The sequence below is a fragment of the Gossypium hirsutum genome, chromosome D08 (assembly GCF_007990345.1).
Source record: "Gossypium hirsutum isolate 1008001.06 chromosome D08, Gossypium_hirsutum_v2.1, whole genome shotgun sequence".
NCBI classification, from domain to species: Eukaryota; Viridiplantae; Streptophyta; class Magnoliopsida; order Malvales; family Malvaceae; genus Gossypium; species Gossypium hirsutum.
In genome coordinates, this window is record NC_053444.1 from 11326128 (window position 1) to 11350701 (window position 24574).

A 24574-nucleotide genomic window follows, 5' to 3' on the forward strand; every position below is an offset into this window, starting at 1 on the left:
GACTTAAGACATATTTTGTTTATGATTTTGAGTAATGATAGTAGTTTTATGAATTGACATGTTTTGATAATGGTTGAAATGTGATTTAATATTAGCATGTTTGAGTGAATGGTGTATACTTTGACAAGTTGAAATGGTATAGCTGATATATATATGTTTGAAACATATATGTGAGATTTGATATGGCATTTTCCATATTGAATTGGTAGTTGAAAATGAGTAAAGTTGAATTGATAAAGCAAATGGCTTGTATGGAATGTGATGGCATTTGAATAGGTGACATAGGTTGATATGATATTGGATAATGAATGTTAAAGGTTGGGTATGTTTAAATGGTATGAAATTATGCCAAATTGAGGCATGTTGAGCTAATTGTTTAGGAAATGTTTAAATGATTGTAATGATCATATAAGAGAAATTACCTGACTCACAATCTAGAACTGGCTGCGATTGTTTTCGCCTTGAAGATTTGGCAACATTACTTCTATAGTGAGAAATGTCACGTATATACCAATCATAAAAGCCTAAAATATTTAATGACTCAAAAATAATTGAATTTAAAACAATGACGGTGGCTCGAGTTATTGAAAATTTATGATCTGGTAATAAATTATCATCCAGAAAAGCTAATGCAGTTGTTGATGCGTTAAGTCAGGAATCACTATTTGCCTTGAGAGCGTTAAATGCTCAGTTGCCTTGAGACTGCTGTTTCTTCAGAGAATACGAGAGTTGCAAAATAATGACCCGAAATTGTTAGCTAAATGAGAACAAATTCAGAGAGATCAATCTACGAAATTCAGAGTTAATTCTGATGGTATGTTGTATTTTTGTAATAGATTATGTGTTCCGAATAATCTAGAGTTAAAATGAGACATTTTGTCTGAGGCTCACAGTAGTACATACTCTATTCATCCAGGTAGTCCTAAAATGTTTTGTGAGTTGAAACAGATGTACTGGTGGCTGGGTATGTAACGTAAAATTTCAAAATTCATGGCTAAATGTTTGGTTTGCCAACAAGTGAACACCGACCATCAGGTTTTGTCTAGGTTATTACAGTCTATTATGGTTACTGAATGGAAATAGGAGTGAGTTACAATGGATTTAGTATCTTAGTTGCCTGTGGCACCGAGAAAGAAATACTCGATTTGGGTTATTGTTGACATATTGATGAAATTGACTCATTTTATTCCGGTCAGAACAAATTATTCGCTCAAAAAGTTAGCTGAGTTGTATGTGTTCAAGATCATTAGATTGCATGGAGTGTCGATATCTATTATCTCTGATCGAGACCCGAGATTTACCTTTAGATTTTGGAGTAAACTTCATGAGGCTATGGGAACTAAATTCAACTTCAGTACAACATTTCATCCATAGACAGACAAACAGTCAGAACGGGTAATACAAATTCTAGAAGACATGTTACGATGTTGTATTCTCGAGTTCGAAGACAGCTGAGAAAAATATTTATCGTTATTCAAATTTACTTATAATAACAAATATCAGTCTAGTATTAAAATGACACCGTTTGAAGTTTTGTATGAAAAAAAATTGTAAAACACCACTATACTGGTCGGAGTTGAGTGAATCCAAGTTAGTTGGAACAGACTTGATTCGTGAAACTGAAGACGAAGTCTGTATTATTCGTGATTGCCTGAAAGCCACATCAGATAGTCAAAAATCGTACATTGACTTGAAAAGAAAAGATATAGAATTTGCCATTGGCGGTCGAGCATTTGTAAAAGTTTCACCGTGAAAAAGGTGCTACGGTTCGGCAGAAAAGGAAAACTGAGTCCGAGGTTTATAGGGGCGTATGAAATTATTGAAAGAATTGGTCATGTAGCTTATAGATTATCTCTACTTCCTGAACTCGAAAAGATTCACAATGTTTTCCATGTTTTGATGTTGTGATGGTATAGATCAGATCCTTCACATGTGATTTCTTCTAGTGAGATTGAATTATAGCCTGATCTGTCGTATTTTGAAGAGCTGATAAAGATTTTAGCTTTCAAGGTAAAAGAATTTTGGAATAAACGAGTACCGTTAGTAAAAGTTTTGTGGCATCGAAAGGTATTGAGGAAGCTACTTAAGAAACCAACGAATCGATGAAATTGCAATACTAAAACCTATTCTCAGGTAAAAATTTCGAGGACGAAATTTCCTAAGGGGGAGAGTTGTAATAGGCTGTTTTCCAGTGGTGTCAGAAACAGTGGTTTTGAGACCACAATTATGATGTGTGAGTTCGTAAATATTAATTATTTAACATTTACGAGGTCATTATTGTCATATTAAAATTTTGGTCCAATAATTTTATTGTTTGCTTAGTTAATTAAAGAAAAAGGACTAAATCATAACACCTATAAAACCTTAAGACTATCGAATTTTGCAAGCCAAAATGTCTAATTAGTAACGATTTAAGGTTTTAACAGGAAAATAAAACCTTGTAATTGAAGGTGGATGGTTAATGGAAGGATTTAATTAAAATTTGATGTTTTGGCTGAACCACTAATTTTAGTGCTTGGGAGCTTTGGTTTTGTGTTCGTGGATGCATGTAAGTAAATTTTCATCTGTTTTTCATGAATTTTACATTTTTGATATCGTTGTAATGAAATTTAGCTATTTAGGGACTATTTTATGAAATTGTCAAATTTTAGAAAACTTACCATTGATGTTTTTGAAGCTCTTTATTTGTTGTTTTGGTTGGAAGCTTGATGGTGATTTTGAACTATTTCGTAAAGTGATTTTGTATAATTTCTAAGTTTAGGGATTTAATTGAAAATAAAATAAATATAACATATTTTTCTTGAGAAATTTTAGCATGTGAGGGCTGATTTGGAATGTAAATGAATTCGGCTTGATGGGTATAGGGATTAATTGCGAAAATAAACTCGTTTTGATATTAGGAACTAAATTGAAGTAAAAGTAAAAGTGCAGGGGAATTGTTTAAAATGTCAATTAAGAAGTCATATGTATTAAATTGAATTGTTTTAAAGAATTTGGGGCTGATAATTGAAATAAATTATCGTATAGATCCAGAACCAATAGAAAATCGTGGAAAAGAGAAAACTACTAACTAGTTCTCGAGTTTTTCTATTTCTGTAATTAGGCTCTGATAAGTTCTAAAGGTTTAATTTAGTATAATTTATAATACTATTTTGATTTATGAGTTATGATTTGTTGAATATGTGTATTTATATATAATTAAATTGTCTCAAATGAATTCAAGGTAAGAAATATAACTGAATTGTAAAGTATTACATGATTTTGTATATCAAGCCCGGATAAACATATGATAGAATACAATTGACATGCCAATAAGTTACTTTGCGTGCTACACAAGATTAACTTGTGATGTGATGATGGTTCTTCAATTGTTGTTATTACACTGGGTATACCGAAGTCCAACATTTGTTGCGGATTACCGAGTTATATCTATAGTGATTCTGGCGTGTTTTTAGGGGGATGTTAACTTACGAGCTAGACACTTGGTGCCCAGGTGTGTTCTTGGTTGGATTGGCTCGGTTGAGCATTCTGGATTGTCTTGGGTGGATAACCGCGTATCCGTATATGTTTATATCGTTCATCGGGAAAATTTTAAATGGTTAAATATCTTGTTAATGAATTATATGAATGTTTACATGATTTCTAACATTAGATCATGACTTGTTAATTGAATGACTTTGTATAGTTGAATAGTTTATGCAACTTGTGTATATAAAGCTCACCTGTTGAATGGTTGTAGTTGACAGGTTTAACGTTTATTAACAATGTTGTTAAATGTTATGTTATGTTTATACGGTAAGTTTTATCGTTTCGACCTGTGAACTTACTAAGCTCTATTAAAGCTTACTTGTGTCGTTTTATTATTTCCTTATAGATAGTGTTTTGTGGAATCAAGAGACCGGATCAACTTGAAGATCACAGTATCCAACTATTTTTCGGTAGATTTTGAATATGTTTATTTTGGGATATGTGGCATGTAATAATAGAATCTTGTATATGTTTTAAGTACTTAATACAAAATGGCATGTTCTATACTTGTGTAATGAATGTATGATTTTAGTTGATAATATGTTTTTTCATGGTTTGGTATGAAAATCCAATTGTGGTATGGAACTTGTCATGTAGTAGGAGTTATATGTCTATAAAGGTGTTTGAGATATCAAGGTTGTATAGACTTGTTCATAGAATGAAGTGGTTGAAATTGCTATGATAGGTTATTAGCTTAATGGATGGAATAGTATGTTTGATGAAATTATCAAGTAGTTGAACTTGTGATTATTGAATATGAATGTTTGAGATATCAAGGTTGTATAGACTTGTTCATAAAATAAAGTGGTTCAAATTGCTATGATAGGTTATTAGCTTGATGGATGAAATAGTATGTTTGATGAGATTATCAAGTAGTTGAACTTGTGATTGTTGAATATAAATGTTTGAGATATCAAGGTTGTATAGACTTGTTCATAGAATAAAGTGGTTGAAATTGCTATGATAGGTTATTAGCTTGATGGATGGAATAGTATGTTTGATAAGATTATCAAGTAGTTAACTTGTGATTGTTGAATATGAACTTAGTTTGATATTTGATTTTTGGTGCCAATGAGGGTATATTGATTAGGCACATAGGTTGAATGATTTTGGTATGTTTTGAGCTTGTTTGAATGTATTTTGATGGTATAAAAATGGTTGATATTGGTTTGGCTTGGCACCTAAGAATTGGGTAATGTTTTGGCTTATTTTTGAAGTTATTTTAGGTGCACACGGCTTGGGACATGGGTTGTCACACAACCGTGTGCCACACACGGTCACTCCACATAGCCATGTGGCCTATTCAATTTTGGTATAGGTGTGTACCAAATGGTCTCAGGTTGTTACATGACTTGGAGACACGACCATGTGAACCTATTTCGAATCACACACGGCTTGCGACACGACTGCGTGACACTATTTCAAGTCACACACGGGTCACGATCGTGTGACCTTATTTCTAATTGTACACGGTCGGGTACACAACCTGGTGACATGACCGTGTGACCTTATTTTGGAACTGTATACGGTTTGATCACACAGCCATGTCCCTGAGCCACATGGCCTGAGCTCTTTCACACAGCCGTGTGACCCCTGTTCGTACATTTTACTCAAAATTTGTAGAAGTTTCAATTCAATCTAGAATTGATCTCAATGTGTTTCAAATGTTTTGTAAGCGCAAATTAGGTCCAAAATTGATTGAAAAGCATGGAAATGATTGAATATGATTTATTTGGTTGTGATTGAAACTTATGATAAAATGTTCGTGAATTATTGTTGTAATGCGTTATAGCTAGGGTTAGGCGACTGAACCGGGTATAGGGTGTTACAAAAAGTTTGGTAAAAGTGCACCAAAAGTGCAATTGTTTTTGTTGGCATGAAATAGGTACCAAAATGTAGATTTTGAAACTTTTGCTCTAAGGTATCAATACCTATCGATACTTTAGCAATTTTTCTTAAATTTATTAAACATCGAACCAACCTTAAAATGGTATCGATATAAGGGGTAGGGTATCGATACCTTAAATAAAATATCGATACTTTATAACTAGTATTGGTACATTTGGTTTTAATTTTATTTTCATAAACACTGAAGTTCAAATTGATATCAAGACCAAGTAAGGGTATCGATACCTGATATGAAATTTTGAAAACTTTGCAATTTAGTCCTATTTCATACTTGGGCCAAGAGAAGAGCTTTCGTAAGCTCGATTAAGGCTCGAATTTAATTGTGTATCATAATATCTAGGTGTTTATGACATGATTGAATATTTGAATGATTTATTTATGACATACTTGATTTGAAATTTTAAAATTGTTGCAAAAAGGTCCCTATTCGATCTTGGGTTGACATTAAAGCATTCGTATGCTCATATAACACCCGAGAAAGAATGTTCATGATATTCATTGTTTTATTGTTGTTGATTGCATGAATGATGATATGAAATGATGATTTTACTGTGAACTTGTTAGTCGTTGCTCCGACAAAAATTGTAGCACCCTGTAGCTTGGACCCGATGACCGGGTCGGGCGAGGGGTGTTACAGTGTTGATGCGGTTGAGTGAGGGGTGTTACAATGTTGATGCTCCAAACAAACCAAAGAGCATATAAGTACTAATCCTTAAGACACACTAGAGAGCACATACATGCTAAGCTCGAAGGTAACAAAGAATGCACACGAGTGCATAACTGAAGACAACAAAGATTGCATATAATATGTGTAAGACTCAAAGGCAACAAAACTCTATATCACAATAGAACTCCACATCTAATCCCTATTGGCATGTCAATCGTATCCTAACTATTTCACTAAGTTTATTAGGGCACAATAATAACCATAGATAACTTATTAATTGAGACCAATGACTTTCTTATACTTTAGGTAGAGGTATACTCAGAGTTCAGAGATCCAAAAAATTGAAATTATTATTTAACATTCATATGGAGACAGATTCATAGTTTTACAGTTCAGAGTTTTGATAGATAACTCATTGTCTAATTGCACAGATCAACACATTAACCAACTGTCATGTCTAATGGACTATGTTAAAACCAATTATCAAATATCTCATGAAATAATATTTTTGTTATAAAATTCTTGAGTAAAAACTAAAATGCCCTTATATAGTAAAATTACCATTTTACCTTTTTTTGCCTCAAACCGCATTTTTTCACAAGTAGGCACTTAATCACTCAAATTCCATAATTCACCTTTAGTGATTAGTAAGAATCCTTGGGTAGTTACATCCTTCTCTCGATAATAATGAGGAAATTTATAATTTAATCCATGTACTTTTAAATCTTTTCAATTTGGTCTCAAAAGTGATTTTCATCACACCAATACATATCCCAACTTATTCTTATGCCAACTTTTTAAAATTGCAATTTAGTCATTTTTGCTGAATTTGCACATTCACAATTCTTTCTATTGATTTCCATCTCCAACATCAATTTTCCTTTCATGAAATTCTTTGATCTGAATCATTTTCTAATATTTTTGGTATTTCATTGCATACGATCCTGGAATAGTACCAGATGAAATATCAAAATTCTGAGGTGTTAAGGGATAATATGTTATGTGTAAAAAAATTAAGCTTCCATGTTGGCTGAAAGCATGAAACCTTGTAATATATATAACTTATAAGTACCTAATAATAAATATTTCATAATATAAAATATGAATATTTTAATAATATAAATTAATCTACTTAATTTACCACCATCTACTCTTATAAATTTACTTCAAATTAAGTTTAATTAAATATTGCTTATTGTTACGTCTATATAAATAAATTTTAATTGTAAAAAAATTTATAATGTTTTATAACTAATATAATTTCTATGCTATTAATATTATTGACTTCGTTGATTCCTTTGCCGCCCCTCTTTTCTATTCTCTGTCATTTAATGAAACTAATTTCAATGACAAGAATGCCCTTCTCGTTTGACCGTATCCTAACTTGTCATACCTTGTATCATATGGTTCAATTAACTGGATTGGTTCAATCAATGGGGCATCTTTGGGAAACTCAAAAATATGTATTCCTCTTTTCTCTCTCTCTTGTCAAATGGTCCTCACTTGGCTTCTCAAAAATATAGCTCACCACATCCCCACCTTCCCCGTCTCTCTCTCCATCCTTAAAGAACACAATATTTCCCTCATAGAGAGCATGTTGAGGATTGGATTCAGGTTTGTGACTTTCTTCACATTTTTGGGTCTTTGTTCTTTTGTGCTATTCCAACTTATTTTTGAGTTACAGATTCATACAAAAAGAACTCAAATCATTTCACAATATTTTCTGGGATTCTTTTCTTCTTTCTTTATTTTCTGGAAGTGCAGCTTACTGTATTTAGTTTGCTACTACAGAAACATCATTAATGGCTTCATATGTAGAGCCTCACTTCCTCAGAGCTTTTATAACAGGGAATTATCGACACAAACCGGAAGGTATAGCAACGTTCTTCTTCCTTCTTTTTATTATTTTCACAGTGCTTTAAATTAAAGTGTATAATATTTGACCTTTTTTTTACTTTTAATTTTGGTGATTTGTTTTAAGTTGTTAGTTAAAAAGGAGGTTAACGCCATTAAAGCCTACAGAGGTATTAAAAAAGGCTAAAATCCCTAGACCCCATGGCCTTTGCCCCTAGATTCGACTTTACCTTTTTTAATTCCTTTATAATTAATAATCAAAAGCTTTTTTTAAATCGTCATTGATGATATTGATCCAATAATAAACAAAAAGTCTGGTCGGTGTCACTGTACTCTGAGAAGATCTTCCATGAAATATTAAAAAAAGGTTGTTTTTCTCTTTTGTTCTAGTGATCCCTTGGCTTTTACTGGAAATTCCATTTTACTTTTTAGCACAATTTGTTTCTAATTCAACAATGCATGTGATAGCTTTGGAAGATACCCCATGGAAAAGATCAGTAGCTTTTTTAATAAAAAGAAATTGGTTAATGTTTACTTTATTCTAATTCAACTATTCAAATGGTGTTTAGCAAAGCCAATCTCATAGATGGAAAAAAGTCTTAGAAAATTTTCCTCTTTTCAGTTTTGAGTCCGGCTCAAATTCGATGTAAAATGTGATTCTTGGATTTTCAAAGGCTATTTCTTTTATTATTTTCTGTTATTAGTTCCCTTAGTTGTGGATTTAATTTGTGTATTTTTATTCAGTTATTTTTAGTTTTTATATTTTTTTAAAATTTTAAATTTTAGTCCTCACCAAATAATAATTGTTAAATTTATTAAATAAAGTTTTTCCTTTTTCAAAATTTAATGTGTCGAATATATTATCATATCTGTAATATCATATCAGCTTATTCTACATATTACTCATTCAGCTATTGAATTAAGGGCAACTATTTGCTTCAAGATTAAAATTTTAAATTTAAAAAAATATAAAGACATAGAATTATTCAATTGGAGTAAATTGATAATTAAATTTAATCAAATGAATTTAAATTTAAAAAATAAATCAAATTAAATTCACAACTTTCCTGCTTACTAAAGGATAGGTTCCGTAGCAAAATTTAACCTTTCTTTTTTGCTTTCTTTTTCGCCTTTGCCATTGATGGCGGCCACTGGTAAGTTTCAACCAATCCCAACTGGATCCCACTAATCCAACCACTACCTCAGCATATTCGACATTTTCTCTAGACTAGATTGAGTCATGGAAATATGCTAAAATCTTAGTTACCCCATTAATATTCTCTACTAAATTTGACACAACATTAAATCTTTTAGCAAAAACAGATGCCTGAGAAATGAGAATTTGTATCAAACCAGAAGATGAAAAAGAAAACGTTGAAAGATCAATGCCATTAAAATCTTTGATTCTATGTATACTTGCATCAAAGCAGGCTGAAAGGCAAAATAGCATTGATCACTGGGGCAGCAAGCGGTATCGGGAAGGCAGCTGCAGCAAAATTCATCAGTAATGGTGCCAAAGTCGTCATTGCTGATATACAACACCAACTAGGGCAAGCAACGGCGAATGAGCTTGGACCCAATGCTACTTTTATACCCTGTGACGTAACGAAAGAATCAGATGTATCCGATGCTGTTGACTTTACCATCTCCAAACACAAACGACTGGATGTTATGTACAATAATGCTGGGGTACCTTGCTACACGCCTCCGAGCATTGTGGACCTTGACCTTGCCGTTTTTGACAGAGTTATGGGCATCAATGTGCGAGGAGTCTTGGCCGGGATCAAACACGCTTCGCGTGTGATGATCCCTAGTAGAACTGGCTCCATTCTGTGCACAGCTAGCGTAACCGGAATGATGGGTGGACTATCTCAACATACTTACAGTGTGTCCAAGTCTGCTGTCATAGGAATTGTTAAGTCCATGGCAGCTGAGCTATGCCAGTACGGAATCCGTATCAACTGCATATCACCTTTTGCAGTTCCGACTCCATTTGCACTAGATGAGTTGAGCCAGATTTATCCACAAATTGATGCCGAGCAGCTCGTCAAAATGATACATAGTTTTGGTGTGCTAGGCAAAGCAACATTGGAACCAGGTGATGTAGCCGATGCCGCAGTCTATCTTGCATCAGATGATGCAAAGTATGTTAGTGGGCATAATTTGGTGGTAGATGGAGGTTTTACATCATTTAAGAGATTGGAACTTCCTAAGAGCTAAAGTCTTATAAATGCTGCTCAAAGGATATATCTTGGAAATTGAAGTACGTGGTAAATTTCAAGTTTCTTCTAGGTTTTGACAGTCTGGGGAACAACAATTAGACTAAACAGAAATGAATTTCAGTACCTTTGAGATTTTAGATGGTTAACCTTTTTACTGGTTTCAAAACATGACATAAATTAGTTTAAACTGAACAATAAAAAGAATAAAAATTTCTACGCTAATAACAGAGTACAGAGAGGGTAGTATTACATAAATGAAGCAGAATTGACAACCAAAAATACCCAAGCTCCAACGAGTTTCATGATCAGTAAATCCCAAGTACACAGTAAAAAAAAGCTCAACCTACAGCTGCTCTATTCTTTGGATGATTAAGCTAACAGCAGCATTTGCTGAAGAGAATGGCCCATGAAAGCTTTCCTGATAAGAAATGGATTCTAGTTCCCTAGCCATCTTCAAAAGAATCTCACCCACGTCGGTTTGTTTGTGTAACAAAGAGTGATAATAGGAGCGGGCAGCCACATTGCTGATCTCCACATTTGTTTCCTCTGGGCAGTATTCATCATCTAACCACTTGTGCAGGGTAACTCTGAGCCATTCGGATTCCTACAAGGCCGATCAAAATTGCAAATGCTACGAACCGAAATCAAGTAATTTTGAAATTAAAAAGTGAATTTTTCAATAATAGGTGTTACCTCCAAGGCCTTTGAAGGGAGTAACCAGTGGTCCGGGATTCTCAGGTCTTCAACTAGGTTTTCTGGGTCTTGTCCTTGTTGATTCGCTGGTGGCTCTGAAGAAGATTGAGATCTTAGAGGGAGGAGAGAAGTTTGGGTTCTTTTGAGAGGAAAATTAGGGGTTAGAATTGACGGGGGGTAAGGAGGAGTTAGTGGACGATGAAGATGATTGGAATTTGGGATGGCTTCTGCAGCGATTGCAAAGGAAAAACACATGGATTTCATGTCTGTTTCAGAGAAAGGAGCAAAGTTGATGATACTCCCGGGATTTGGCTGGAAAAACTAACGGATGGTCGTCTGTCTGCTGGGAAAATATTATCCTCAAAAGACACCGCTCGCTTCCACTTTTGAATTTCACTTGAAATAATTTTGACCTACTCCTTTTTATTTACTTATCCAATCTTTTACCCGCATTCTTTTAGAGTTAATTGCACCAAACACCCTTAAATTATGCTCTCATTTTAAATTGGTCTAATTACATCCTCAAACTATTAAGGTTAAATCAGTTAAGTCCTTTCATTACTAAAACCGTTAATTTAACTGTTAAAAATACATATGTAGTATAATTTGAAATGAAATTATGAAAAAATTAATATTGTAAAAACAAATGTTTTAAAAATATTGGTTTAAATTTCAAAGCTTTTACTGAAGCTTTATCCTTCACCTTTTTTTAGCTTTATTTTATTTTTATTTTTTTACTTTTAAAAATTATACCATAATATTCTAGTTTTATTTAATTTTTTTCATTTTAAATTTAGCTACAGATCATTTAACAGTTAAATGAACGGTTTTAATAACGAAAGGAGGTGATTGATATAGCGTTAATAGTTTAGGAACTCAATTAGAATATTTTGAAATTTGAAGATCAATTTAAAATGAGAGTAATAATTAGAAAATATTTATGCAATTAACTCCTTTTTTTTAAACTACTCATAAGTCCTTGAAGTTTTGCACGCCTGCCGAAATTCAAACCCTTAATAGTTGTAATCTGTTTATGTAGGGTGCAGTCTTTTGTGTGTGAAAATCTATCCCAATTAGTGGATTTTAATTAAAAAAATTATAAAAAAATAAATAAAATCTGGTTCTTTTACTCCGAATTCCAATTCAATTTATGGACTCACACCACAAAATTAAAAAGTAAAAGTTATTAAAAATTAAATTAAAAGTTAAAGAGCTTGTTCATTTTTATTCCATAATAACTGTCATTCATATTTGACCATCTCTCAAAACAACACAGAGCTGCATCTATATGATATGAATGTCAATGCAGGAATCAAAGATGCAGGCAGTACCCATAGGGACTGAATCCCATTAAAAACTACATAGCTTGAAGAACAAACAACTTGTTTCTTGCACCACAAGCTAAAACTCTAAAACACCTTACCATACTTACTTCTTAAAGAAACGTCTGCACAAGACATTTCAGTAAGATGCTGAACTCGGTGAGCTCGGATTCAGTCTGTTGATTTCTTCCTTTGGGCGGATAACCATCCTTCGGACTTCATGCTGAAATTTCCTGTAATTTCAGAGAGTATCATCATCATTAAAGCAAAGCTCATACTAAAAACTAATTGGGTATTATAGGTAGTGGTTTGCGTTTGGTTTTTTGCACTTAACTGCCATGGATAAGGATCTCCAATCAGCATCATATCCCCATCTTCATCGGTATAGGTTATGTGCCAGCCGCTGCTTCCATCGATCAACTTTCCGTTGAAATCAAACATATGATCAAGCTCAAGGATGAGGCCTTTGTATCCGTTGAATCGATAGAGATCAACCGATCTTCCAAGATTAGTTCCATACTTGAGCACCTACAAGAGCAAAAGGAATATTGTTCTCAGAATCAATTCCATATGACATCCAACTACCGAAACGCTTTGTCCATTAAGTAAACATTCAAGAGAAGATAGAAGCAGTACTTTGGTGCAAGTTCGATCGCCGACGGAGCAACAGTTGTTGCATTGCTTGCTAGATATACCCTTGGAAGCAATGGAAACACTCGACTGAGAAGTGAGAGGAGTCGAGCAAAGACGTTGAACCTCACTAGAAGTGAGAACTTGTGGTGAAGGGAGCTTAGGTGAGCCATTAAATAAATTTACTCCGAAAACCATGCATCTGTGACTGCCATTTGGTCTGGACAAAGAAGTTCCGTTTTTGGTAGCACGAGCATCATCATGAACTCTGTTAGAGGAGATTGTTGAGAGCCCATTACACAAACCTGGTACTTTCCTACCAGAAAAGTGTCCTGTGCTGCTGGAACATTGATAAAATCGGTCACAGGTCGGAATCTGAATTTGTAGTTGCTTATGCATCTGCTGTTGCATTGAGGCAGAGCCAGGATCTTGCGGGAGAAGATGCGGCAATGATTGTTGCAGTACACTGGATTGATTCACGCATGTGGCACTGTCTTCTTGACCTTGCAAGACCCCTGAACTACTTTGAGATTGATTTTTAGCTGTACCATGCAACATGCCTGGTAAAGCAGAAATTATTGTTAGTAGCTGCAAAGTCTCCTAGTGATATTATACACTGCAAAACTAATATGACCATACTATAGATTTCAATACCGACCATCCATAAGCAAGCTAGAAAACTCAGGGGATGATGCGTTGTTGGGGCGAGCCCTCTTCTGATGATGCAGAGTGGAAGCTTTCTTTTTCTTGGTGAATTCCGTGAGATCGATGCTCCAAGGACAAACTCTTTTGGGAAGCAAAACCGAACTCGCTGTGGGATCCCATTTCACCTAAGGAATAATAGAAGTTCATGAATGGATTGAGAATAAGAATATTAAACTAGAAAGCAGGCATCTCCTATCCAAAGGTCATGCGGTCATGCATGCAAAAGAGCACATGTTACCTTCACACATCTCCATTTGGAATTCTGCCATCTAATAGGATCGAGATCTTCAGTGCCAATGATAGTGCCAAGGGATCTGGTTTTAAAGATGAGTGCATTAGGTTAAAGGGAGGTATGGAATGAAAACATGGTTCAAACTATCCATTAGTGATAAGGTAAAGCAGTAAGCACCTCTGTTCCCCAGATTCTCCACCTTCAACTCGCATTCTACATCTTGTCCCGAAGCAGTAGTCAAATTGAACCGCCTTTATATACTGATCAAGTGGAGTGATAAATTCAGAAGACCTTGCCCTGCAAAGATGCAAGAGAGTTAATGCCTTCCTCTTTCAGTTCCAGTGTTACAAGTTCTATGTTACATCAAACTTACCAAGGACGGTAGTAGACGTTAAAGATGCTTCTGGTTGCAAAGGCATGGAAAGCACTGGCAAGTATTCCATGTCGCACACTGTGAGCGGATATGATCGATGGAGATGGACTGTTCAGTAGCTTTGTCATTGATCGGCGAACTCCAACACCGAACTCTCCATTTTCCCCTCTAGAAGAACAAAAACATTTTGAAACAAAGAAACTCCACATTAACTTCCAAAAGATCATGTCAAATCGTGAATGTGAGCATTTTTACAACAAATTTGCATATTAGTGGCAGAGAGAGAACCTTAGAAAGATAAATGAATCCCCAGCAGCAAGCTTCTTCGAGGTGACAAAGGTACTCCAACCGGTGGTAAGCAAATTTCTTTTTGGATAGCCTACATGAACAGAGTCCATAAGGAAACTAGCTTAAATTTGATTTTGGCATGAGCTGATCATTGCGGTGCTTAAATCCGAGTGTTTGAATAATGTTAGATTAGTGAGGAAAAGGAAAGGAAAGTACCACGAAAAACATGTCGAAAGTACCATGGATGACCAAGCAAGTCAGTTGCGAGCAGTTCCTGCTGGGGGATTTCCTGAGACATGTCCTGCCACAATATTCATAAACTTAATAACACGATATTGCCTTACTTTGATCACTTAAAGACTTTGAAACTAAATGTTTCGAACATGAATGCACCAAAATACCAACCAAGAGCGGAAGACACCCATCATTGGCATGCCGCTTTGGGATAGAGAATCCACCGTGTGTCTTTATATCCGATGGAGTTAGCTTCTTACTAAAGTAACGAGAATAATTTTCCCGAGGTGACGCTCGATAATATCTATGCTCCATTCTTTGCTCATCTTGCTGTTAAGAACAGAAAAGTATTAAATAAACCATACTGCTATATAATCTTAATGCATCTAAAATACTAATATCTAACCTCTGCCTCTGGAAGCAAAATAATTTCTGCAAAGATCTCATCTGTGTCACGTTCAACCTGCAAATGCACCAATGAAGCATCGTATGCCACAACTTATAATGAGATTAAGTTACATGCAAAGAAGTAATAAACTATTTACACTATAAACCCATCTAAATATACATGCATGTTTACTTGATACCTTAAGCTCAACATGCAAAACCCTGCAGAGGATCTTCCAAGGTAAATTGTAGATGGGCATTTCCATAGTGCCATCTTCGCTCATGTATGCCTCAACCTGCACCAATGGCTTAATCTTTATATGCAAAAGAAACAAACAAATTTCTATCCTTTCATATATATATGAACAGAAAGACTAAAGAAGATAGAACCTGTTCCATATGACCTTGAGGGAAGTACAAGACTTTATCTCCAGAGCGAGGAACATAAACAGAAGGACCCGCGCATGCATGCCATAGTTTAGTATAGAGATCATTGTTTTCTCCTGATTTCACAATAAAAAAATTAAGCCACAAAATTCGAAACAAAATGATGTAATAAACCGGTTCTACTGATAATTGATGATAAAAAAAAAGTGAAACATTAGGGACTAATTCTGCAAATTAAAAAAGCTAGACCAGAGTTGGGACCAACAAAAACAAAATGAGATATGATTGATTAGTTTCCACTGTTTTTTTGGTACTCCACATGAGGCTGAAACAAAATACAAAAGAAAAGAACAAAAGACAATTCTGTTTATGACTTTATAAAAAAAAGAAAAAGTAATCTCCGCCTAAGAAAGTTCATTTCTTGGTTTTATCTCCCGATTCTGATAAGGTTCCGATGAATTTATAGAGACAAAATACTTTGGGTGAAACCATGGCAGTTTTAATCCACCTTTAAACACGACTTAGTGATTTCTTACATTATTTCCCACTAACATACATTACACTTTGGTTTAATAGCTCATTTGGTCCTTTAACCAATTAAAAATCTACAGTAATTAACTTTTAACACTTTTACAATTTAGTCCTTATATCTTAATTAACAATCCAATTAACAAAATTAAAGGGCTAAACTTTAATTAGACTTTATACTGAACCCGTAAATAATAAATAATAATATTTACGGACTCAAATATCAAAAATAGAATTTCGAAACTGCATTTTTCGATACCACTGACTTCCAAGTCATTACAATTTATTTAACTTGAAATTATTTAATCAATCCACTATTAACACCACCAGCCACTAACACCCACCTTGACATGGTCTAATTGCTATTTTAGATCTTAAGTAATTTTTTAATTAAAAATCTATAGCGATTGGACTTTACAATTTAATTCCTAAACCTTAACTAATCACCAATTCGACTAAATTACCAATCTAAAATTCAATTCACCTATATAATAAGTTTGTAATTATCATTATTTAATATTTGTGAACTCGATTTACGGAAATGAGATCCTAAACCCGTAATTTCTAGCATCACTAGAAACTAGGTCTTTACACTATTGGTATTATAATATTACCAAGTTAAGGTAATCTTTTTCATCAGGTATGGAAATGTCATCTTAGAAAGTAAAATTACTACCGTTGATCTTAAATTCTGTGAACCAAACGTCTCGTGATGTATTTCAATAAATGATTTTATATTGATAGTGATTAGTGGAAAAGATGATATTATATGTTAAAAAATTAAAAAATTATTTAAATTTATTTTAAAGAGATGTTAGCGAGGTGGTAGTTATAGATTTGTACATTAATGCTACATTTGGTAAAAATATTATTTTTTATATATTTTTTAGTATATAAGTTAATAATAAACTGATTCAACTGATAATATTTAGTGACTCCTATGATATATTTCTAGAAAAAATAATGAAAAAATATTGTTTATCTTGAAGAGGTCTTATTTTTTAACAGAGTTATAACTTATTATTTTAATTTCAAGTTTAAATTTGTACTAAGTATTATTTATTTTATATCTAATTATTATAATATATATATCTAATAAATAATTTTTTTCCTCAGTAGTAAAACTAAAACTAAAGAAAATTTAAAAACTGATTTCAACGTTGGTAGTTGGATCAAAATCTCGACACGTGGCTTGGGTTTTCTGCCTGCTTCTCAGTTCTCCTATTGGTTTAGCTTGGGCAGCTTTTCATACCTATACAACCAATATTACAAAAGGGTAAAATATTTAGTTGGTGACTCAATTTTCATAAGTTTTTATTTTAGGCACTCATCATTAATTCAATATTGTTGTATACTCATTTTAGTCATACAACTTTAATAAATGTTCATTCTGGCCACTCATTTCCTTTTCAAAATTAGTTTTAATTCTTTCTTGAGCTATTCAACTTAGGTTTTCCCTTGTTATAGAAAAGACTTACTAAAATTAATTTTAAAATAGAAGAAAAAGAAAATTAAAAAGATAAAATAATTATTCAACTAAGTTTTCCCTATAAAAATCTTAAGTAAAGTTAGATGAACTTTGAAACTTTTATGTAAGAAAATAAAAATAAAAATAAAAATATTATTTAATTATCATTAAGATGAATATTTATCTTAATATTTAAATTTGTTATCATTAGATTTTTTAAAATTGTTATAATTTAATTATTTAATTAAATTATGTATGATTTAATTTAAATTTAAGATAATTAGATATATAATTTTTTATTTCTTAAAAATTATAAAAAATCTATATAAATGCCCACAACTATTATATAAAATTATTTAAAGAAAAATATTTTAATTTCTTCCTTTCTAACATATCTTTCTATGTTCTTACTTTAAAATTTGTTTGTGTCATCAAATCTTTTAAATTCTTTAGAATTAAATTTAACAAAAAATATTTTAATTAATAACCTACCATCAAGCGATAGTTGTCATGGTATTTTAAAAATCAAAATTATTAAATTTCAATAATGAATCATTTATTTTATGTAGTTAATACTAATATAAAATCTTAGTAGTAAATTCTCTTTTAGTTATTCATGAGAATGTAAGCTATGTTACAGGTTTGCAGAGGTTGGTATTATTAGATGATAGTTCAAGTAGTTTTAAACCCCAAGAGTAACATTTGGTATGATTTAGATCCTTTAGGAAAATTCTAGAAAAACACCTAAAGCATGATATTCTTGTAATTGTTCTTAGGGCCCTCAAGAAAGGGAACATATAATTCCTTATTCAAAGGAATGAATCATTTTAGAAGAGACTTGATATCATCGGCTATGTTTCGTGCATCAAAGCCTGCCCCATACAAGCCCCTTCTCGACAATCCGACACAGTACAATCCATTCTTTCCCTTCCAATGGTTCGGGAAACTTGGTTTTGGAATTCCGTCATCGTTCAGCAGGTAATCATCTCCCTGTCTCGAAACAAAACCAGGACCTTGCTTTTGTTAATTTTTAAGGCAGTTGTTGTGTCTTTCAATCATTGTTTTAATGGATTACATATGCAAATTCATGTCATGTTGTTGATGTTGATGATGATGTTACCTTAAGCCAGATATGTGTGGAGCGCTTGAATCCAGTGCAGAACACAATTGTGTCGAAGGCATGTGATTCGGCGTTCTCGAACACCACTTCATTGCCTTTTACACTCAATATAGCCGGCAATACCTGCAACAGATGCATGTTTTGATATTTTATAATTAACAAGCTACACTAAGTCTAAGACTAATACTAGTATATTTCCTACAGTTGTTGACTGCCAACCAAGGAATTAGGAAAAGAGATTCTTGGGTTTGAAGCAAATTAAGGCAACATTTGGTTATTGCAAAGGACATGACAAAGGTACATTCATTGTTCACCAACACCTTGTTGGTTGGTCTTCTTACAAACCCTAAAGAGACCCGCCATTCTGCCTCCAATTCCTCATTTCTCTTCTAATTTCTATTACCCAAAGTTAACGAAAACTGAAGCCAAATAATAGTAACAGCTAACCATGGCCCAACTCATCTGTTTGCTCCACTACGTCTTGGATTTTGGATCAGATTTAATAATAAATTACTTTCATTTAAATTTGATTATAAAAATATGTAAATATCAATATAAAAATATTTTTAATACTAATCCAAGCATTGGGTTTGGCTAAAACTGATGCTTAAAATTTTCCTAAACAAAATTCGATTCAACTTGAAAAGAATTTCAAATTTCGAATTAATCAAATTAACTCGATTTTTTTTTCAAATTTAGAATTTGAATCGAGTTAAATTTTCGAATTCGAATAACTCAAATAATTAAAATGCCAATCCTTTTACTTCCCTTCCCCCAATTTCCCTCAAACCCTTTTACTTTCTCCCAAAAAAATTTACTTCCTCAATCCCTAAAACTCTTTTCTTTTACTTCCCCTAAAAAATATTTATTATTTATATTATTGAATTATTTAATCATACTGAATCTTTATCTATTTCTGTTAAAATTGAATTATTGTTGATGCTATAAAATATTCGTGTTAAAATGTTCTGCTAGTATCAATTTCACATTTTATCTTTAAAATAACTTTTATTAAAAAAATCACATTTTTTACATTTAATATATTTTTTAATTTCAAAATAAATGGTGACAATAATCAAAAGATAATTGAAGCAAGTAAAGAAGCTAATCCGTATATAAAAGATAAATAAATAAATTATGAGGGGGTGAAAGTTAATAACAAATTTGATTATGGTGAGTGACAGTGGCTATAAGGACCCAAAATCATTTTTTTTAAATTTAACTCAGACAAATATATTCGATTCAATCCGAATTCCATCTCACTCGATTCGATTTGAGAAAAGTTCAAATCGAGTTAGGATGATAAAATATGATTCATCAACTCGATTAACTCGAAATTTTTTCATTCAATTAGATTAAACACTCACCCCTAATTCAGTCTTTCAACTATATCTATTTTTTCAATTTTATTTTGATCACAATTTAACACATAAATTATCATTTTCATTCTAATTAATTAAAAAATTGACAATGAAAACATAGTAAGTTTTGAGGTAGAATATAGGGGTGGAGCGGGGGCTGTGAGGCCTCTACCCTAAAATGGAAGTTTAATTTTTAGTTATTTTATAATTTATAAAATTTTTAAATTGGTAAATTGTAAAATTATATTTTGAGTCTTGATGAAATTATTGTAAAAATATATAACCTAATTTCAATCTCTAAATTGTTTGTCTAATTTCTCCCTTGATAAAATATGAAAAAAATGATAAATCAGCAATGAAAAGAAAACAAAAAAAAAATTAAATATAAAAATAGAAAGCGGTTATAGTTGAAGGTCCGCGCAATTAATTTAGTATACTTTAGTTTTGCATAAGGAAAGATTTGTAATAATTATGAGTTCCTAGTACAAGACTAGAAAGAAAAAGCAAGGAAAATTGTAGGGCAATCCTTAAATTCCTTGAAAAAGATGTGAACTTTACCTGAATCTCCCGGGACCTGATCTTGCTATAGGTTCCGACATCCAAAACAGGGTACTTGCCGTCGGCAACTTTCATGAAAAATGGACCCTCCTTAGGCCTGCTAAGCCCGTACTTACTCAACTCCCTGTAAACCAGCTTGCTAAGCATGACCATCAACCAGTCCACCATGTTTAATGGTATATACTTCAACAGATTCAACCCCAAGTAAACCATTTCCCTCGAAAGTATATGAACCTGCACCCCCACACAAACACACAGATCAATTATTTGAATTTCAAATAATCAGATCCAAGTAGTATCTTGTTTCTTTTTTCTTCTTCTTACCGGGCTGCGAACGACGATGGATGTTTTGGCACCGTGATTCGCGAGGTCCATGGCGATCTCCATGCCGGAATTGCCTGACCCAACAACCAAAACGTTCTTGTCTCTAAACGCCTTCCCATTTTTGAACTGGGTTGAATGAAGAACATCTCCAGGAAACGATTTCAGTCCTTCAATCTCAGGTGTGTAAGGGTCGGTTGCTTCTCCACTGGCGACGACCAAAAACCTCCCCCTGAACTCCTCGACCTCGCCGGAACCCAAGTTCCTGACCTTGACGGTCCATTCCTTGATTATTTCATCGAACACAGCCAGCTCAACGCATCGACAGTACAAAGGGGTGATCTTAAAATGAGAAACGTAGTCGTCCAAATAAGATACGAACTGTTGCTTAGAGATGAAACGGGGATAAGAGTGAGGGAAAGGGAGATGGGGAAGCTGGCAGAACTGCTTGTGTAAGTGAAGGTGGAGACGATCGTAGGCGTATTTCTTCCAAAGGGAGGCGAAACAATCCTCTCTTTCGAGGATGATGTAAGGGATTGAGTGGAGGTTAAGGGAAGCGGCGGTAGCCAACCCTGAGGGGCCGGCTCCGATGATAATGACCGGTTGTTCTTGCATATTGCTTATGTTTTTCTGCAGTGCCCCAATCAGAAAAGGAAAAACTAAATAAATTGGCTTTGTTTTGAAGGCAGGGAAGGAAGGATGGGCAATGGAAACATGGATGTGGGTTGTAACTTTATACTACGATTACCGTATAAGACAAAATTAATATTGGAAAAAATTTGCTTAAATAATTAATGTTTCTTTCTTTGGATATCATTTTTTTTTGATGAGATCATCTCTTATTCGGTGGCTAAGTTTTTTTTCTGCTATATTATAAACTTGAATTTGTTTTTCTTTTAATCATAGTCAGTCCTTAAAGTTACGAACCAAAACTACTAAACTTATTTTTTTATTATCATTACCTAATTACTAATTACAACTATCATATATTTGTACTATTAAATATATATATTTATATTTTATTAAAAATATACATCCATCTTATATAACATCTAATTGTCAACAAAGCTATTTCAAAATTTTATACAATGCCTATTTCTATTTAAGTATCCATAACTCTCCGAATCGTTAAAATGGAGAAAGAACACATTTAAGCCCACTCAAATTTATATCCTCGTTGTTGTTGCAATAGCATAATATCATTTGAGTCAAGACTCAATCAATAAAGTTGCCAATTGGAATGGACTTAAACCCATAATAATTTTTTACCGTTCATTAATATTTATATTAATAGCTTTTGTTTAAATATATATAAATAAAAATTCATATTCTACTTCTGGGTATAGAATATTGCACAACCTAGTAAGGTGAAAATTAAATTTGGCAACAAGGAAGTAGCTGTAATTGTCACGGGGCTAGAATTTTAGTCTCACAATCCATATGGCCTTAAGTGATTTCTTTGCTTCAAATTCACCTAAGTTAGTGTAGCTCTCGAAAATAAGAAATCACAAAGGAATTTCTCTAAGGGACCGAAATAAAACAGAAGCAACTCAAAGATAAATAAGCAATGAAAAAACAAAAAAGCCATAAGAAAACAATCACACACCAAGTGTTTGAGTAAATTCTCTTAATAATATTCAATAACTATGAATGAAATGATTACAAATGAAGGGAGAGAGCTCTATTTATAGTTGAGCTCCCTTAGATCCAATGATACAAATCAAATTACATCAACAATTAAGATTAATGTCTATATACAAAATGAGAGTTCTAAGGGATTTAAGCTCTATACTTCTTTATCCATTAGGATATACAATAATTACCATGGTAACTCTAGTTTTACTAGAGTGTTTCATTGGGCCACCAAGGCTTCAAACAGATAGGCTTCTCCATGGGTTCACGAATCAGACCAATTCAAGTGGGTCAAATGAGCCCCATTAAATAAGTTGACCTCTATGAGACACTTTATGCGCATCCTTCACGGGCTTTGATCTGCGGCCCGTGACAATCTTCCCCACCTATTCTCGCGACGCCCTCCTCGCGTCCTCGAAATGACACTGGTTTGACTTCTCCCGGAGCTGCCTCAATTTTTCAATTGATTCTCAACTAGTCTATCTGTCGTGTTGTTCCACCCCTCAGAACATTTGCGCGACTTATGTCTCTACCATTGTCTAACTCGAATCATTTCCCCCTTTGTACATCTCATTCGCAAGAGCTCACCATATTGGAAATTATCTGGTTTCAAAACGATTTTCTTGCACATCAGGAAATTAAAATTTTGTAAACCGACTTGATTTGTGATATTTATAGCAATAAATCCTATCCAAATTCATACATGTGTTTTCGGTTTAGCGGACATTCGTTGTTCCTGGCTTTCAATAAAATGATCTTCCCCGCTATTCTCGTACCACAAACTGTGTTGAGTGTGAGGTTAAACCAATTAAATCGAAACACAAAACTAGAAAAAGTTCTCTATTTTATTTGGGGTGAAAACAAAAAATTCTCTCTTCTTTAATAGAAACTAGTAGAACTGTTATTCTGAAAAAATATATTTGATAGTTGAGAAAAAATTCTCTCTATTTTTCAGCAGAGTAACAACCTCTCAAAGTTGTATGTATAGTTCTATTGGTGCCATCTATTTATAGGGAAAGAAGGTAAAACCCTTGTTGAATTGTAGAGTTTATTTCAAATAAAAAAATAACTTTTTAGTCCAACTAGAAGAGGGAGAAGGGCTAATAGGGTGTATTTCCCCTTATATGTATTATGATGGGGATTCAGGCCTCTTATTGTATTGGGTCTAATTATATGTGCTTTATGGAATTTTTAAACCAATACGTTATAATTTAACCTAACCCAATACATATTTTTCTATTTTCCAAAATAAACTTTAATATTCTATATTAAACAATTTTCTCCTTCCTATTTTTCTCCAGCAAAATTTTGATGATTTTACCTCGATAAAACTTTGACGATTTTACCCTAAGTAAAATTCGAGAAAATATGTTTAATATTTCACAATTCAACATGTTCATTGTGATTGAATGATTTATTTTCATTTTCAGGCTTCAAAACAGCTCAAAAACATAAACTCATTCTTTCGATCATTTTTAAGTAATCCATATAGAATTACAAATAAATCATTTCACATTTTCATTTCCATTTTGAGAAAGCCACATTCATTTCCAAATGATTATATTTCTCGAGTTCGGAGAAAACCATAGTCATTTTTGAATGTTTTCCATTTCTTTATTTCTATTCATTTTGTTCATTTTTGATTCAACACGCAATTCATTTATGGTTTCAATAAACTACCAGGGGGACCGATTGAAAATATGTAATTAGATCTCAAATGATTTATAATTAAATTTCAGCTTTTCACCTACTAATTATAAAATCATTTAGTCGCAAAGTCATTTCACTGTAGTATAGTAACTGAGCTTTCCCTAACAACATACCATTACGAAAGCAGCTATTCAGTGCTCATCTAATGACCTTATCATAAGTGTGTTACCATCATAGGATATGCTTAATCTATTTTGGATAATATCAGATCTCCCAATATGGTCTTATTTTACCCCATGGTAACTATTACATCTTCCTTCATGAAAACTCAATTACTATCAAATAATGATCAACTTATTCATCACAAAGACGAACAACCCATGACCACGTTTACTTTTCATCAACCATGTAATGCCAATGAGAAAATATCATTTACTCACGTCTCGAGCTATGAATTCCACTATTGTGAATAACGCTACATACTGCAGAAGTCGTACACCCAACGC

The 24574-nt window shown here is 33.2% G+C and overlaps 4 protein-coding genes across 4 annotated transcripts; 1 reads left to right on the top strand and 3 right to left on the bottom strand.

Annotated features, from left to right (window-relative positions):
- Positions 1–7541: 7541 nt before the first annotated feature.
- Positions 7542–10316, top strand: LOC107913198 (zerumbone synthase). The gene is made up of 3 exons (XM_016841706.2): positions 7542–7717; positions 7895–7975; positions 9388–10316. The coding sequence occupies exons 1-3, from the start codon at positions 7596–7598 to the stop codon at positions 10175–10177; spliced, it is 993 nt and encodes a 330-aa protein (XP_016697195.1). The 5' UTR covers positions 7542–7595; the 3' UTR covers positions 10178–10316.
- A 51-nt stretch (positions 10317–10367) lies between these two features.
- Positions 10368–11271, bottom strand: LOC107913203 (uncharacterized). Its single transcript, XM_016841719.2, has 2 exons — positions 10873–11271; positions 10368–10783 (listed from the first exon to the last, which is right to left on the bottom strand). The coding sequence occupies exons 1-2, from the start codon at positions 11134–11136 to the stop codon at positions 10523–10525; spliced, it is 525 nt and encodes a 174-aa protein (XP_016697208.1). The 5' UTR covers positions 11137–11271; the 3' UTR covers positions 10368–10522.
- Positions 10368–16044, bottom strand: LOC107907666 (auxin response factor 23). The gene is made up of 13 exons (XM_041099846.1): positions 15434–16044; positions 15244–15339; positions 15063–15119; positions 14828–14986; positions 14639–14723; positions 14423–14513; positions 14135–14302; positions 13939–14058; positions 13768–13843; positions 13483–13654; positions 12831–13384; positions 12529–12722; positions 10368–12427 (listed from the first exon to the last, which is right to left on the bottom strand). Exons 1-13 carry the CDS (start codon positions 15440–15442, stop codon positions 12334–12336), a joined length of 1875 nt encoding a protein of 624 aa, XP_040955780.1. The 5' UTR covers positions 15443–16044; the 3' UTR covers positions 10368–12333.
- A 1970-nt stretch (positions 16045–18014) lies between these two features.
- Positions 18015–21501, bottom strand: LOC107913211 (probable indole-3-pyruvate monooxygenase YUCCA10). Its single transcript, XM_041099847.1, has 4 exons — positions 20790–21501; positions 20466–20699; positions 18547–18669; positions 18015–18416 (listed from the first exon to the last, which is right to left on the bottom strand). The coding sequence occupies exons 1-4, from the start codon at positions 21399–21401 to the stop codon at positions 18249–18251; spliced, it is 1137 nt and encodes a 378-aa protein (XP_040955781.1). The 5' UTR covers positions 21402–21501; the 3' UTR covers positions 18015–18248.
- Positions 21502–24574: the final 3073 nt, after the last annotated feature.

What these genes read in the sequence shown, in the direction of transcription:
- LOC107913198 (XM_016841706.2), top strand. Translation starts at nt 7,596, where the DNA reads ATGGTCCTCACTTGGCTTCTCAAAAATATAGCTCACCACATCCCCACC. An exon ending in ATGTTGAGGATTGGATTCAG is followed by an intron (nt 7,718 to 7,894) that starts GTTTGTGACTTT and finishes TTGCTACTACAG; the next exon opens with AAACATCATTAATGGCTTCA. An exon ending in TTATCGACACAAACCGGAAG is followed by an intron (nt 7,976 to 9,387) that starts GTATAGCAACGT and finishes GCATCAAAGCAG; the next exon opens with GCTGAAAGGCAAAATAGCAT.
- LOC107907666 (XM_041099846.1), bottom strand. An exon ending in GATTCATTTATCTTTCTAAG is followed by an intron (nt 14,303 to 14,422) that starts GTTCTCTCTCTG and finishes TTGTTCTTCTAG; the next exon opens with AGGGGAAAATGGAGAGTTCG. An exon ending in TTCTAGCTTGCTTATGGATG is followed by an intron (nt 13,385 to 13,482) that starts GTCGGTATTGAA and finishes CTGCTTTACCAG; the next exon opens with GCATGTTGCATGGTACAGCT.
- LOC107913203 (XM_016841719.2), bottom strand. Translation starts at nt 11,136, where the DNA reads ATGAAATCCATGTGTTTTTCCTTTGCAATCGCTGCAGAAGCCATCCCA. An exon ending in TCCCTTCAAAGGCCTTGGAG is followed by an intron (nt 10,784 to 10,872) that starts GTAACACCTATT and finishes TCGGCCTTGTAG; the next exon opens with GAATCCGAATGGCTCAGAGT.
- LOC107913211 (XM_041099847.1), bottom strand. Translation starts at nt 21,401, where the DNA reads ATGCAAGAACAACCGGTCATTATCATCGGAGCCGGCCCCTCAGGGTTG. An exon ending in CCATCGTCGTTCGCAGCCCG is followed by an intron (nt 20,700 to 20,789) that starts GTAAGAAGAAGA and finishes GTGGGGGTGCAG; the next exon opens with GTTCATATACTTTCGAGGGA. An exon ending in CCACACATATCTGGCTTAAG is followed by an intron (nt 18,417 to 18,546) that starts GTAACATCATCA and finishes GTTTCGAGACAG; the next exon opens with GGAGATGATTACCTGCTGAA.